Below are 17,154 nucleotides of genomic sequence, written 5' to 3'. Positions count from 1 at the left end.
GGCAGAGGGCAGCATTTCCCTGAGCTCTGCCAGTACATGCAGTCTGCTGTCATGGAAAAAACTGAACAAGTACCGTGCAAACACGACTAATCAGTTCTCCTACGCACTCTGACACCAATTTCTAACGGCCTCATTCACAGACACATACGACATGTTTTATTAATATTAATTTATATTTATATATAAAAAATATATGCACACACACACACACACACACACACACATAAATATATACATATATACATACACACACACACCTATTTTCATACTGATGTGCAAATAAAATCCTTGGCTAATAGAAAAGTGCAACCTGTGGTACATGAACACACAAACACAGCTTGCCAAATATGGCTTCAATGCTGTACAGTGTAGCTAGGCAACTACTACCACTTCAAAGCCCTCACTGCTTTGTGTTCTTATGTCTGCTGTGTCAGAACAGAGATGTAAGATACCCAAGAAAACTCAAAAACCAGAAGATTTTTTACAACAAAGCTCTCAAACTGGTATAACGATGTAAACAGGGGAAATAAAGCAGGGAAGGGATACACTGATCAGCACTCAATCTGCCTAATACTGTGTAGGTCCCTATTATGCCAGAACAGCTCTGAGGCCTTTGGAGCTTGAACATGGCATCATTGTGGGTATCTTATGACTGCATGGCTTTGGTGATATTGGAGTATTAGGCCGCTGCTGTGGTATTAGGCCACTGTGCCTCATACTTTTATATGCAACAGATGTTTGATAGCATCATTGTCTGTAGAGTTTGGAGACAGGCTCACTGTCCAGAGGTATTTCTTATATTCTCAAGATGGTTTTCTGATATGTTTTTTGCTTTCTATTGGAGGACATTAAGGTACAGCCATTTTTGTTGATCTGCAACAATGTTAGGTGGGTGGTAAATAGCAGTAAAAGTAATAACCACATAAATACCAGGGAAAAGATGTCCCTGTAAAACTCAGGGTTATGGCTATAAGCCTGGTCCTCTGATTAGTGCTGATGGTTCTCACTATGGGCCTCCTGCATGACCTCATCAGAACCTCAAATGTCCCTATTCTTGAGAACAGCTGCAGTCTGAGGGGCTGGTACTTTGGGAATCCTGAAAATGCAATGCTGGGGGAGACGCTGCCTGTGCTGCAACCAAGAGGCCTTGGCAGATGACAGAGGTGTCAAGGAAATCCTTTTTCCTTTGTCATCAGGGTGGGGAGCCCAAGCCAGCATGCCCCACAAGAACCATTAGCCCCATGGCTTTCCCAGTAGCCTATATTCCCACTTTCTGGAACTGGAGGACATTGTCGGATGTAACAAATATTTCTTCCCACATAGTGGTATCTGGTTTAGCTATCTTACCCTCTTCTGAAGGGATGTTGATCTTAGCAGCTGTGTGCTTGCACATGTCCTGTATGTTGCGCTATAAGGTAGACAGCGATGGAGGTTTAGTTGGTAGTGAGGGAGTTGGAAATTATAGTTAGAAGACAGGAGTTCTGAATCAGCTGACTCATCTCCATCATTGTTAGCGTCGCTTCCCAGGATAGCTCTAATAGAGAAAAGCCCTCACATCGTCAGTCTGCAACCAGTGATGGGAAAGAATTAGCTACTGGCTCAGAGTGTGCTACTGCATAAAAGTCCTTAGGTATTAGCACTTTTCCCTGTGGCAAAGCTGCCTCACACACCAAAGGGACACTGCCCTGCAGGTTAGCCTGGTGAGCGAGCCTGCAGTGGCACAATTTGTGTCATAAAGGAATACAATGGATACAGATTGGGGGGGAGGTCAAGGCAGCCTCAGCAGTCTACACATGCCACACAAACTGGGTGTGTATCCCAGAGAGAGCTCTTGTTGCTGCAGAGAGACAGATTTCCAAATTCACTCAGGTTGTTAGCCATAGCCATGCTGGTGGGCCTGACAATCGGCTAAACAGCCACCAAACTAATGTGCAGGGAAGAATACTGCTGTTCTTTGGGTAGCGCAGACTAAAAAGTAGTGCTACTTATTTTATACAGTATTGCTACCTAATAGGGTACGGCTAGAGCCGTTAGCTTAGTACCCAAAGGACAGCTGCCAACAGGCTTCCGTGAGAAGAGAGAAGAGGTTTTTGAATGACATCTCACGTTATGTCACACCCCATTATGTGGGTGTCACTGAGAAAGCCTATAGCAGGTGGCGTAATAGTATTTCAGCTTCTGATGAGGTCAGGGAGGAGGCATTACCCCATAGTCATGAAACAAATGCGATGAAACAGAATACTGCATTGTAGAGAGAGGATCCATCATATTCACTTCACGGGTCACAGTTTTAATGTTGTGCCTGTATAAAATTGTTGCTTTAATTTAAACAAATGGGAAATTACCATTTACCATTATCCACTATATCCATTGCTACGAACCCTCACCTGTTCTTATCTGTGTTGTCCGCCTCCTCCACCTCATCAGCACTGCAAGTGGCACTAGAGTCACTGTCTCCATGGGAGCAAGTTTTGGCCGCATGGTCCTTCTTTGAGTTCTTGTTGGAGCTCTTGACTTCCTCCGTGCCTGCAGTGGGAGGTTTTGTATCTGTGGCATCACTGGGCGGTGTTGGCTGCAGCTGGTCTCTGTTGGGCTCCCCTGTTTCAGTCTTAATCTCCTGTTTAATGGAATCTGCATCTTCCTTGACTGGAGGTTTCTCATCCCCTGCCTGACTTGTGTCTGCAAGGTCCTCCTTCTTGTCACCAGTGTTTGAGCTGCCCTTTGCCTTGCTTGAGGCTTCCTCCTTAGCCTTGCTGTCCTCAGACGAGTGCGGCGAGGGCAGGCTCTCCGTGTCAGAGCTGTTATTGGCTCCACCTGGCAGGGACACAGGGTTCGAAAGGAAACAAATTAGAGGTTTGTACTATAAATGTTTTATCTCCTTCACCTTTTTCCTTCCATTTTTCCTCTTATCTCTTTCTGCTAAAGAAGATTCTTCGCAGTGCCAGTCTTCTGCCTAATCAGGTTTCACTGTACAATAAGGGGAAAACAAAACCAATTGGAATGATGGATGAAAGCCCCCAGGACTTCAGTGCTCTATTGAGGAAGTACAGTCTACGCAGTACACTTCTGTCAACAAACTACAGCAACGTTTCATGATCATTTTCCCATTTGTAAACCATGATTCTTTAAGCCAACGTGAGCTGCTCAAACACTTTTTTCTGTCATATGAAACGATGCCACTTTATAAAGTTTGTGTAGAATAAAATGCAATTTAAAAAAACAACTCTGGCATCAATTCTACACTTACAACCATTAATAACTAAACTGTAAGAGAGTTATTAAGTCTATGTATGCAATCTAGTTTGTAGTTTGGTTGTAGTTGTCCTGAACATTCAATGCAATACAAACAACTTTGTAGACAAAATAGAAGGCTTAAAATCAAGGCATAAGGATTGATATACCTTCTCCATCCTCGGGGGCTTCTTCTTCATTGCAGCTGGCTCCTGAACCCTCCATCTCCTCCTCCTCTGCTGGATATGGGGCATTAGTTTCCTCATTCTGTGAGGCTTTGCCTCTACGACGGGCCTTTCGTTCCTTCTCCTGGGTGAAAATAAGCAAAAAAAAAAAAAAAAAACCTCAACAGAAGCAATCTTACAGTATAACATTACACAAAGTATAAAATTCTTTTTATTTTATTTTTTTAAAGGCTTGCGGATGTCATTTTGATTACCGATTTCATTTTATGCTGCTGCAGAATTTCATCCAGTTTCTGCCTCTTCTTGTAGTTGAAGTAGAAGTTCTTGCACTGTGACACGGTCTTTGATCCCACCATCTTGGCGATGGCGGACCAATTCCTACCATACTGGAGTAGGCCTAGAATTAACAGATGGACAGGCAGAGGGATTAGGATAGACATACAGAGACAGACGTGTGGATGTGGCCCTTGATGATCTGCTATTCTCTCTGCAGTTGTAAAAGATGTAAGCTGTGCAAAGTGCACTGCTTGTGACGATTGTAAATTTAATGGTTATTTTGGCTTATATACTATCAACGCCATCTCTAATCTCTTCAAGTGTACAGCGTTGCCATTGTAAATCAATAGCCAGGAACATCTGTCTCTATACAGCTGTCTAAACTGCGGCACAGCCTGGGAGTTTTACCCACAGTGTAACATAGACACTGTTCCACTCTGCCAGGAGCACCATGGCTTGTTAACATAGATTTCCAAAGTACAGACAGAGAGTGAAAGAAAGAGAGAGACTGATAAAGCAAAAAGGAGAGGGAAGTGCTAGTGGTAGGTAAACCGCCAGTCAAACCAATGACATCACTAACTCACTCCACTGGGGTCACTGTGTGTCATATTCTAACTGACTTTGATGTGACCCACTTCCAAGAAACCCAAGTCCTTTACTCAGTCAAGCACATGATTGGGCCTTACACAAGAGTCTACAGGCACCCGCTGGGCCAGAGCTGTGATAGATCAACCTGTCATGAAACACACAAGAATGTAGGGACGCACACATAAAGTGTGTATATGTGCTATAGTAAGATATGCAGAGAGCATTCAGTGCGTAAAGACAAGTAAATGAGAAATACAGATAGCACAGAATCTGCTCCAGCGCCCCCCTCCCAGAGTCTGCTGTTAGCTAAAAGGCAGCTCATTAACAGTGTGTTGTAAGAGGCTTAGCTTACACCACCCACTTGTTTCCTGTGCCAGCCTGACAGGTCCTGGCAACAGGACAGCTCTCAAAAGGTTGCTGGGGGCTGGTGGGTGGGAGGGGTGTTATTAACAGGCACAGAGCCAACACGTCTTGGGATAACCTTGGCCATGGGTTCAGAGGTCTCTGCATCTCATCGCTTAATGGAGGTAGTAGGACGACACGCAGAGCTGCGAGCCAAAGGAGAGGAAAGGACAGCTGTTTACAGCCCTGTCAGTTCAGCTCTCATAATAATCTGAAAGCCTGAATCTGATACCAACACTGGATTGAGTAGTTAGTGATAAGACTATTACTAAGTAATATCTGCAATAAAAACTGATCTATTAGTTGTTTACAAGTCTCATTTCCTGGAAATGTTTCATAAGACTTTGTGTACAGAGATACTTATAACACTGATATTACGACACAAAATGCCACCTAAATATGAAAAAGTTTTTTTTAAAAACTGCACAGTCGTGTTTCACTCGCACAATAGTTGCAATTGTATTAACATTAGCACCTACATAAGTGCTGTGTCACACATACAGTGTGCAAATGTAATTTTTTTTAAAAAGATCTCTAGCTAAAATGGCTAGCAAAGCTATGAATCATGCAGAAAAAGTGCAAAGACCTATAATATTCACTGTTCGGCTGAGAATTTATTAATACTATTATAAAAAGAGCTGCCATAACAAGCTTGGGTGATCTTCATGTCTGAGCTTCTGGAGTCTAAAAGTGGCAGCGCACCTTGAAACTGTTAAAGTGGAAGAGGTTTTTCAGATGAAATATTCATTGCTGCCACCAAAGGTATTGCTAGAAAAGCTTCTCCCAGGAAGAAAAGACTGGTTGGCCTGACTCGCTCCATGAGGACTGAGACACGTGACTGCTGATACCTAATAACCTTTTAAAGTCGGTGGGTGGGAGGGGGTGGACTGCCCTACAAGTCATACACCCTCGAAACCGATAAGAGTACACACAAAAATATATGCCTTCACACCAACCATGAAACAACGGTGGCATAAGAATAAGCACATTTATAGAAGTTAGATTAACTCTTCACAGCATGCAGTGAAGCTGAAGTGCTAAAGAGTTCAATTTATTTACTGAAGGTCAAAGGTCACTTTGTGATGACCTCTAGCTATATCCAGTTTGATCCGCCACACGCAAGCACACAAAGCACAATCCCAATAAGTTATAGTTGGCTCAGGGCCTCAGTTGCTCAGAGCAACACACATGTAGCATACATCCAATCAGCTGTAAGAATACTGAAACAGGTGGTAGCCTCACACCCAATCAGGACATCGTATTTTCTTTAGCTCCTCCCAGATAAAGTCCAATCAACACCTGGTGCGGCCAGAAAGTGGTTATTCCTGTCTGTCACATGCCTGTCGCTCTGGTCGTCGTCTCGTGCCCCTGCTCTGGATAACGCTATCAGACGGTCTGATCTCTCGAGGGCCAGCAGGGAAGCTGTTCAGGGCTGGGCCTTCCGGATCCAGAGCAGAGGAGATGAAAACAGCTCAGTCTCGGTGTTCTTCTTGCCAGCTGGCTCGATACATGAGCCGGTGTCAGGTTGACATACTCTAAACCAGCACATGCTCCTGGCCTCTCCCCTCCTTTTCCCTCTCCCTCTGTCCTCCCTGTGCTTCGGTGAGTGCTGCTCTGTTCTTCTCAGTCGCTCCTCTCCCCAATGGCGGTCGTCTGGGAAGACTTCCACAGGAAAGTGGGACTGTGGGGCGGTTCTATGTGCTCAGCCTCTCTCTCCTCATCTGATCTCTCCTCTATCTCTCTTTTTTTCCCTCCCTCCCTCTTTCCGTCGGTCTGTCCCTCCCCCTACCTCACTCTGCCAGCAGGCACCACGGCATGCACATACACACACACACACAACCGCATGAGTGAGTACAAACTCTCTCTCTCTCTCTCTCGTTAATACTCTAGCACACAGACACAAACATACACTCGGGCAGTCCAAGAGTAAACAGAGAGAGAGAGAGAGAGAGAGAGAGAGAGAGAGAGAGAGAGACAGAGACAGAGAGAGAGAGAGAGAGAGAGACAGAGAGAGACAGAGAGAGAGAGAGCCTGGAGAAAGCAGAGCCACTGAGCCAGAGAGACAATGGAGAAAGGGAAAGGATATAGAAGTGGAGAGTAAGCACAGAGAGAAGAGTGGGGGCAGCAGGGGTGAGAGAGGGAGTTGATGTTGATACCATGAGAAAGCATAAAGGCTTTCACATTTTTCCTGACTGACCTGCTTTTCATCTTGAATGTGACCTCTCTAGTTTATAACAACACACAGTGAGAGGAGAGAGAAAGTGAGTGGGGGAAAGAGGCGCTTGCCAAATCTTCCACAGCTCTTGCCAATCTGGGCTGTTGCCATCTTCCCAACCGAGAGACAGAACGAGAGAGTTGGAGCAACGGCGGAGGAGAAAGGGAGAAAAGATAATATGGCATTCTCTACCTGCTGCTCCTTTAAATGGGTTCTTCCAGCATGCAGAGCTGGGCCTATTATCCAGCTGCCTGGCTGCCCGCACCCAAGCGAAGCCTGGCAGATTAGCACACTTACATAAATGCTGGCCAAGACTGGTACGCACTCCAGCACACACAGGCATAGCCTTTGCTACACATTACTTGCATGTGCCCACATTCACGTAGGTGTAGGGTGGTGGGTTTAAGACAGAGTTACAAAGCCTGCTCATCCCTTGTTTGAGGTGCCAATCTTTGACTGGGGAAGACAAGGGTGATCCATCTCCAAGTGTGGCCATGCCATCCTCGAAAGCACTGCTGGCTGGCACTGCCACGCAGGAATGGTGAGGCCCAGCCAGACACTATAAATGCCATTATTCAGATCTGGTTAGCTCAAAGGGATAAACACATTAGCATCGGGACACCTAAACCTCTTTAAGACATATACATGTCAAGCACCTGCTGCAGAAAAGCACCTTGACAAGCTTATTCAAAACTAAAGCGCAACTGAGGAAATGGGAGGACGGAGGTTGTGATCTTGGAATGTCTGAATTCTTGGAAAGGGAATCCCTTTTGACAGGTGTGGGGGTTGTTGCTAGAACTGATGATAAAACGACCTCCTCCTCAGCCCTTGGTACTGTAGCTGGGGTTCTGTGGTTGTGGTTACATAAGCCCTTCACAGAAGCCCCGCTCCCACAGAGCTGCCAGGCTAATCCTCTTGGATGGAGTGCCCCACTAATCCTACAGCAGGAGAATGGAACTGAAGACATTAACCAGGATTACTACACAGGACCGTGTTCGAGCCAGGCTAGTGCCAGTTATCACAAAATAACCTCTTAACACACAAACCTGCACAAACACCCAAGTACCAATTTGCAGGAGACGGGACACAAAGCACAAAGCAGGTGCAGACTAAATGGGATTTTAATATCACACTGGAGCTTCTGATAGTTGTTTGCAAGGCACCTCATCTGCTGTTCAAAACATTCAAAAACAGGCCTGCCAGTCGCACAAAGCACAATGACACATCACCTATAAATTACCACAAAGCAGCCGCCTTGTGAAACCCAGTGAATCATGTGCAGAAGACCTAGCACTACAAAGAGGTAGTTGATCAACTTTGCCCACTATTTTAGAAGTTATCAAAAAAGGACACATTTATTGTGAAGAGTAAAGAAAGATCTTTATATGCAATGTCACTGCCAACACACACACTCACCTTTTCTTGCAATATGTAAACGTGTCTTTAAAGCATAGTAAACATTACTGCAGGTAAAGAGCTCATTGAATCAGCAAATGAGGGTAATGTGCTGCATATTAAAAAAAATGAAACCAAAAAAAAAAAAAAAAAAAAAAAAAAAAAAACTTTAAAAGCATACTCAGAGAGTGCAGGTGCAAGGAAAACTGACAGAATGTCAGTGACCTTTATGAATCAGCCAGTAATCTTCAGTGAGAGACAATAAACAGCCGCATTCGTTAATGACTGCCGCATTCGCAGGGGTTGGTTGATAAGGGGCAGACTTTACAGCCTCCTTGATAAAAGACAGGCTTGCCTTGACCCAGAGACACAGGGAAACGGCTCCAAAAAGCAGCAGACTCCGTTCAGGCAGACTGACATACACATGCATAGACATAACCTAGCAGCACGTGGTGGTTGCTACCACACCAACAGGAAGTCACAGCCACATCACTTGTCTATGCTTTCGAACAGTGCTTGAAGCTGATAAGTATTCTTTGCGTTGATGAGTTTATTATAATACATAAAACATGCAATAAAGCTACTTCACATGAGAAAAGAAAGGTGTCTTACCTTTTTTGGCAGTTTCCATCTCTTCTTCAGTCCAGCGAGAGCTCTCATTCATTTCAAGATTGGCTGTTAAAAAAAATTAAAAAAAAAAAAGAAAAAAAAAAAGAAAAAAAAGGAGAACCACCAAGTTAGAGAAGGCGGGAGGAGGTGGAGGGGGAGTGGGGAGTTGTCACTATGTCTGTTAGGGAGTGACTGACGAGAAGAAAGAGAGAGAAATTAAAGAAGAAGAAAAAAGAATAAGAGGGGGAGGGTGGCTTGAACTGCTTGCTAGTGAAGCACTGCAGCATGGGTCGCTGGGGACTGTTTGTTTTAGATGGTGGAAGCAGGAAATCCAAGGAGAGAAGTCAGTTAATGATTATAGACATAACAACTGGCTTCTTTCGCTGCACAGGCCATAAGCCAGGCTGTCCCTGGCCTTCCATGACAGGACAGCGCAGCAGGAGTCTGTGCTCACGTGTCCTCTATATGGACCTGTGAAGGGCACATTGGGCCAGCTAGCACTTCTGCTAGCAAGGGAGCAAACAGTGACAGGGGTGTGGCCGCTGACTGAGAGCCCCTACAGCCCAAGTCACCAGGGGATTCTTTGTGACTACACCTGCAGCATGTATGCACAAATGCTGAAACATCAAAAATGCCATCCTAGCCTGAAGCTAGTTTGTCTGTGTGTGCACAGCTTACACACCATCTGTTAGAACATGAAACGGAGCTAAGCAGGGGGACAGTGCTGACACACAGTCCTTTATTAATAGTTCATCTTTTGCCAATAGGATTTTGTGTGCGTACCTAATGCTGCCACATTTTACACCCATTACGATTTCTTTTTTTTTTTAATGGTGTTTGAGTGACAGTCAGGCAAAAGTAATGAGTTTAAGACTGAATAAGACAACACGAATAACAGACAAAGGATCAACAGTGCACTCTTGTGGTACGGGACCAAAGGCCACAACTAGATCAAAGGTGACCAAACTCAGTGCTGAGTGATGATGGCAAATATTTATCTGTAAAGATTCTCTCTTGTCCAATTGCTGTTAACAAATGCACACAATTTATTCCTGCATGCCATCTTCATCTTTTACATCCAGTTAAAAATTATAGGGTTAATTTAGAATGATTTTGTAATAAAGTATGTCTTTACATCTGTATATAAGTCCAATAGCAATTTTTTCATGCCGTTTACCTACATTGTTTTCTAAGGCTACAGAGTTCAGCGTGGCTTAAGACATATGATAATTTGGTTTTTTTTAACACTGAAAGAAAAGAGAGGAGAAATCTGCACCAATTTGCTGCAATGCAAGAGATACTGACCGAGCTCATTGTTGAGTGGCGGTGCTGAGGTCTCCTCTGCTTCGCTGGTCATAGAGCGGGTTATACGGCCCTTGCGGCGTCCCTGGCTATTGGCTGTTCGTCGACCCTTGATAGCCACGGGAGGCTCTTTGTCCTCTGCATCTTCTCCAGAGGTGTCGTCCCTGTATTTGGAAAATGTCAACAGAGTCAGCAAGAGAATGCACCGGGTTGCTGAATGGTCAGGTCTATTAAACGGGACATTAATTTCTGGGCAGCACTGTGAGGCACTGATAATAGTCTTTTAAAGAAAAAAACAAAACAAAACAAAGGTAGGGTGGGGGTATGATTCAACAGCATAATGGCTTCAGTCTGAAACTGAAATCAAGTGTTTTATTGCAGAAGAACAGACTACAAGCAAGATCTGTGGTGAGTTTTGTGCAGGCAAAGTTCATCACAAAATGATGACTCAAGATTTTAAAAAAAAAAAAAAAAAAAAAAAAAAAAAAAAAAATGGTTCCAAATATTCATCAGGGATATAAATTTTATTTAATATTTATTGGGACTATAATAATTTCTGAAAAAACAAAAAATAATGCAAATGATAGGATGCAAATATTGAACAAACAGGAGCTGTGACACATTTCAATACTACAACGCTAAAAAACAGCAGGACCAAGAAAAAGCATCTCACTGAAGTAACACTGGGAAATTGTGGTACATTATTCAATATGTGGACAGAGAAGCAGGTAAATGAAACTAATGGACTGTTTTCTGATATGCAAAAATAATGACCTTATATGCCTGATGCAATTACTTGCGTGGGTATACTGTCCCAATCCTGGACACGGACATGTTTGTCCAAATGAGGATGGGCTAGGGCTGTTCAATATAACGATACATATCGGATGACGATATAAAAACGTCTATCGTTTCATTTTACGCTATCGTTTGTTTCGTGGGTCGCAAAATAAACTGTTTACAATAATATTTTTTCATCGTTTTGATGGTCACTGTAGTGGCTATATTCATTTCTTAAAGTTCTCTCTTTCTCTTATATTTTATATAACCACACTACGGACGGACAAGCGCCTGTTTTTATGCGTTGTCGTTAGCAACAACGACGGTAACACCATCGCGTGTCCGCTTGTTTATGTTCCACATAAACCTTTCACAATAAAGCTCAAGATCCTGTTGAGACTTTTCAAAATAAACTGAATCAAGTGAAAGAGCAGATTATTTACGGATGAGAAATAAAAATAAATAAATTTAAATAAATTTAAAAAAAAAAAAAAAAAAAAGAGTCGCCAGGTGCTAAAAAATAAACCTTAGACTCAAACGTTAGAACAGGCTTTTCCCCACACCACGCCGTTTAATAAATACTCAAAGTAAATAACAAAGAAAACGGCGGCCATTACAACTTATGTCTAAAAATGTATAGTTCCATGCATCTGTTAGAACACTTGACTACAGCTACATGACGCGCAGCTGGAAACACTTCCCGCAAGTCGAGCTGCCCAAGATTCACAGAATTTACAGAAAATATTACATTTTTGTGATTTATATCGTTATCGGACGATAGATGTCTTATATCGGGATATGAGATTTTGGTCATATCACACAGCCCTAGGATGGGCAAAAATACCTCAGAATGAAACAAACTTCAAATCAAAAATTTGAACGTGTATGCAGACGCTGCTTTTTCCATTCTTTTTATTTCCAGGATAATTTATTGAGTGTCTGCACAATGGCATGCCAGGAGACAGCCACTGAATTTGAACCTTCTGCTCCTCCATTCATCTTCCCCCAGCTCCATTAATCTTGCTGAGGGGAGCTGGTGGCACACTAAATATAGGCAAGCCAGCTGTGCCAGGGGTGACAGGCAGGCAGCGGGGTGTGCTGGGAGTCACGGAGTCCCCTGGCCTCGCCTCAGAGCAGGCAGGCACTCGGCAACGCTTCATCATCATCATCCTCCTGCAGTCTGACACATCTGCAAATATGACCTACCATTGCTTGAAACTGCTAGTGTGTACACTCTCAGCTGACAACATAATATAGTGCCTAAACACACACGCAGAGGGATGGATTTATCTAATAATTTTCAGGCAACAGAATGCAATGAAATTCCTACCGTTTCTGCCTCATTCAGTGGCACAGTGCCTAAAAACACCCCCTCCTTCAACACTGCACCCAGCTAGGTTAATTACACGGCTTATTTTCCTCACCAAAAACAACTCAGACTAACAAAATAAGCACAGAGTTTTAAAAATGAGACTTTGTGCTATTTGCAAAGGGATGAACGTAAACAGGAAAACAGCTGCTCTACTAGGGAGAGCAAATGGAAGCTCAAAATTGCTGTAGGTGGAAAGTCTGGCTGGAGGTGAGGGAGAAAGAGCTCAAGGGTTACAGAATGATTGCATTTCCAGATCAACTCCCAATAGCCAAAAATTACCCCAACTCCATTTTCCTGCATCCTGACATGGAACAATTCGAAAAATTGCGACTTGGAGAAAAAGATCAAGTAAGAAAAATTACTCCAGCTTTATGGGTTCACCCACTCAACTTCATCTTTTCTTTGAGCTGTCAGTGTGCTCTCAAATTTAAAGCTCCCAGAGCTAAAGCTTGCTTGGATAGTTTTGACTTTTTTTTTTTTTTTTTTTTTTTTTTTTAAATTAATGGCAACTCACTTCATTCCATCTTCCTTGTCTTCAGTGTCATTTTTCTCTTCATCCCGCTCTGCCTCCTTCTCTTTCTCCTCCTTCTCCTTGTCTTCCTGGCTGTTCCGGTTCACTTGTTGTTGCTGCTGCTGCTGCTGCTGCTGCTGCTGACCGTGCTGTGAGGAAAAAACACAACAATGAGGTGCCGTATTACAAAGATAATCCCAAGTAGTTTGGCAAAGACAAACAACCCAAAAATCTCCTGCAATTTGCACATCTTTGACGCACACGCTTCAGTGTGCAAACGCAGAGGCATTCAGATTTTGTCAAAATCCTGTGCATCCTGCCCATCAGATTAATATAAAAAGAAGCAGTCGGTGGTTTACAGCTTTACTTGAGTAGGTTACTCCAGTATCTTTCTAGCATTACTAACCACAATTTATCTTCTCCGATTTCATGCACGTTCTGCTTGCTTCCAAACAGCGAATGACTTAGCAATTTTGGTGGCAGAACCCAAGTCTGAGACTTTCTAGCCGACGGTGTCAGGCTGGCTTTTGTGGTGGTGTTTTTTTCTTGTTTTTTTAAACATAGAATATGAAACCAAAAAAAAAAAAAGAAATTCCACTCTTCCTCATTTCTAAAACCTTGCTTTCTTTTATTGTTTTTTTAAATGCATCTCACTTTACCTAAATGAAGATTTACGCAGCTTCAATTTTAGCATAGGCAAAACCAAAGAGGATGCGAAAGTTCCGAAATTACAGTAGCACATTTCTTGCTCCTGAAGCACCCAGAACCACTTCCTCAGCAGTTTCCTGCCTGTCTGGGCTTTTATGGTTAGAGTTCACAGCACTGACACGCAGCTCGACCTAAAACCATAAATACTGCTTAACAATGATCAGTCGGCTCTTCATCAAGAATTAAGATCTCATATTCTCTTTCTGAGGTATTTGCAGTATCATTCTGAGCAAATGCTCACCCAAACCATGTAAACAATGTGTATCTCTGTAATAGACATATTTTCAGTAGCTCCTGACAACCAAACAACAATTGGCAAAATCTTACTTAGCATTTGTTGTTAGGGAGGGAGAAGAGTAAATTTAAAAATGCACCTTTCACACAGAGAAGCTAATTCTTTTTTCTCCATTTGCACAGCATCCCTAATGTCCTCTCCCGCTCTGTGAAATTAATAATGATCTCAACACAACACTACAATACTTAGAAAAATATTGGACTCTGTGAAGCTGGAAAGACATTAACATTTATATTAAGTCGTTTCCTATTATATTTTCTCCTCTCCCCAAAAATAATCTGTTACCATTTGGAGCAATCCTGATGTATAGCAATGCACTTTCTGTTCCTCCTCTGCAGACACCTCCCTCTGTGACTGTGAGCTGTAAATGCTAGCTGCTAATCAAGAGATATGGTCGCAAAGTGCCTGGTAATGAGCAGTTTCTTCAGGAAAGATGACATAGTTTGCTCATAAACATACGAAAAGGTCGCCCTACATGTGCCATTTCATTAGTGCCACCATGAAGTTAGCACCTGAGGTTAGATACATTATAACAGAGTTCATTTGGAGCAGGAATAACGTCACCCTACTACAGAAAAATGGTTTAACACGGTGAGATTATGATTGTGTTTACAACAGACATTATCAGCCTCATTCTGAGTTGATTTTAAAGGGACTTAAGTCTTTCAGTGTGCCATATTTACACATAAAGTACCCCATGTCCTCTACACAAAAACAATCTTATCTCAACTCAATCACAATGCAGAGAATCTATCAGAAGTGTAAGCCTCAAAGATGAAAATACCTGGCTTCTTCCTCTGCGTCGGTAGTTCCTTCGCACAATGTTCTTGTAGTTCTCATTCTTTTTGGTCAGGTAGTAAAAGAGCACACACTCTGCCACCGTCTGAAACATGAAACAAATGTCATTTCTTATGCCTTGAAAAAAGAGAATGACACAAAAACAAAGGAGTGAAGAGGGAGAAAAAAAGTATACCTTTCTCTCTAGAAAAGACGCAATCAGACCAAAGTTTTTGGGGTGCTGGATGAACCTGTGGAAGCACAACAAAGGCAACAGAATGAATCCAAAATAATGGTAATTTCTGGAAAGTCACAAAATACCACGAAGAGAGTGCCTGGGGGTGGGATGACATCAGCGATCACACAGAAAGAAAATGAGAATTTATGACTCAGCTTACCTAAAAAAAATAAAGCAAAAAGAACAGAAAAAAGGAGAAAAACAAAAACACTGCTTTAAATCTAAAATCTATTACATAAATAAATATTTCAATAAATGAATAAAAACGGTTACTTAGTATTTCTTTTAGATCAGAATTGTTAGAAGAAGAAGCTGAAGTTTATGTGGGGCCAAACTTTAAAGTTGACGATTTTACAGCACGGGTTTGATTTGGCTGCCTGAACCGCCTCTTCTCAATTCTCACGAAAGAGGAAGATTCACTTCCTTACTAACAACTCCCGGACCCTTTCTCAGTCACACGTTTCACAGGGAGTAAAAGACGCAGTTCGCCATGTTATATAAAAAGCAAATCTCAGGAAATTTTATGAAAGTAAGAGCTGAACTGAAAGTTAATACAGCATCTGAAAACAGAATAAACCTGTAAAGATGAAGGAAAACCAACAGTTTGGTCATATGCTGTGCTGTGGGTGTCCAACAGCTTCTGTTTCTAGATGTGTTATTATCAAAGGAAAGGAGCTTACTTCTCTCTGAACGTGTCCTTCTCTTGATCGCTCCACATATTCATAACCTGCCGGTCCTTGTACACCTTCATGGGGTCACCCATCAACCCATTCATGTTGATGAACTTGATGCGTTGCTGCTCAGCGTCAAACAGCATAGGAGGGATGACTGCCAGCTGTCGCATTTGCTTCTCTGTGTTCTAGTGTCCACGCGTGCCACAAACCCACACAAAACAGAGAAATCAACATCCTGGAGTGAGGGGGCTGGTCTCCAGAGAGACATACAGCCTAGTGCTAATACAGACATGGACTCTTAAAAAGTTGTGTGGTAGCACATGATGTTTGAAGCATTTGGAAAACAAGCACAGAATTTCAGTGTGATTTGGTGACTCAGCAGGCTCTGTTATGCTAGGTCTAATAGCAGCTCTCCTTCACAGACTTATTTCCCATCACTCAATTATTTGCAACGTAACAAAGAACCAAAACCTCAGGACTGGTTTGTAAATGAAAAGCACTGTCTTGTTGTCAGCTTTCCAAAGACTGAAGGTTTGCAGTCTAATCGACTGACAATAAGTAATCATGACACTGTCAGGAATAAGTACGAGTTTTTGTGCATATTTTTGTGTGTTAGAGTCCAGACTTCAGTTTAGTAGATGAAGCTTGTGATGAGGAGGAGGATGACGTTTTATCTATATGCCAGTCACGTTGTGTCTTTCCTTTGTGTTTTCACTTCTTTGGTGAGGGGGACCCTGTCTCAGATGATAAAACATAGGCGTGATCCTTCATATCGTGAGTCTGAAGGTGCAGACATTAATTAAAATTTGCATTCTTGGCACTTTTCTCCTCTACCTTTGGTGTACTTTGTATGTGACTGGTCTGTGATATTTTCAGTGACTATATTTTCAATTTGAAAACACACTTTGAGAACTGAATTTCATTTCAACTGGAGTAATTATTAGCTTTTGTACTATAAATGCCCCACAACACTTGAATGTCAAAATATTTTTAATACTAAAACTCTTTCCAAAACCTGTAAATCCCAGTTACTTAGCTGTGATTTTGAAGTCCATGCTAAAGTTCCCCATTCTCTGCCTGGAGGTTTAGATTCATCGCAGAACAATTACACAGAGTGTAACGGGCAAGAACTATGATTACTGAAGCTAAGGCTATGGGTCAACTGTACAGATTACACAGTACATAAAGCAAAGAGAAACGAGGTAAGACTACCAGTGAGAGAGCCAGTAGAAACTGCCAGAAACTCCTAAAGCCTTTGAGAGGATTCCAGCTGAAAGCAGCTGTGCTAGCTTCTGGGTTGTGGTGGCCTCAAAAGTATAGTTGGTCATTTTTTTAACCACTTAAGCCCCACGCCCCCGGTACCGGGGCAAAAAGGAGGAGATCACATTTAATTGGTTATAACAATTAAATGTGAGAAATGTAAGTCCAGACATGTGTGGTATCCACAGAAACCTCTGAATCTCAGCAAAAATATCATATAAACCATTTCTATAACCACCAAACACACCGAAAACAAGCCATGATTAAACGAGCAGTTACGTAAATGCGCAGAAGTCTGCTAAACAAACAAAACCAAAGAAGAATTTCTTCAGACTT

The 17,154-nt window shown here is 42.5% G+C and overlaps 1 protein-coding gene across 4 annotated transcripts in view; it reads right to left on the bottom strand.

Annotated features, from left to right (window-relative positions):
- The window catches only part of ncor2 (nuclear receptor corepressor 2), a 95,375-nt gene that overhangs the window by 22,746 nt on the left and 55,475 nt on the right, over nt 1-17,154 (bottom strand). For all 4 annotated transcript variants that reach the window (XM_040019534.1, XM_040019536.1, XM_040019537.1 and 1 more), the window contains exons 12-20: nt 15,565-15,743; nt 14,843-14,897; nt 14,654-14,752; nt 12,870-13,015; nt 10,207-10,367; nt 8,905-8,967; nt 3,671-3,813; nt 3,402-3,540; nt 2,388-2,814 (exon numbers count right to left, since the gene is read on the bottom strand). In XM_040019534.1, the coding sequence (XP_039875468.1) occupies nt 2,388-2,814; nt 3,402-3,540; nt 3,671-3,813; nt 8,905-8,967; nt 10,207-10,367; nt 12,870-13,015; nt 14,654-14,752; nt 14,843-14,897; nt 15,565-15,743 (1,412 nt within the window). The remainder of the gene's footprint in view (nt 1-2,387; nt 2,815-3,401; nt 3,541-3,670; nt 3,814-8,904; nt 8,968-10,206; nt 10,368-12,869; nt 13,016-14,653; nt 14,753-14,842; nt 14,898-15,564; nt 15,744-17,154) is intronic.

Source organism: Simochromis diagramma, unplaced genomic scaffold (assembly GCF_900408965.1).
Source record: "Simochromis diagramma unplaced genomic scaffold, fSimDia1.1 OVJJ01000822.1, whole genome shotgun sequence".
NCBI classification, from domain to species: Eukaryota; Metazoa; Chordata; class Actinopteri; order Cichliformes; family Cichlidae; genus Simochromis; species Simochromis diagramma.
This window is presented reverse-complemented; position numbering and strand designations above follow the sequence as displayed.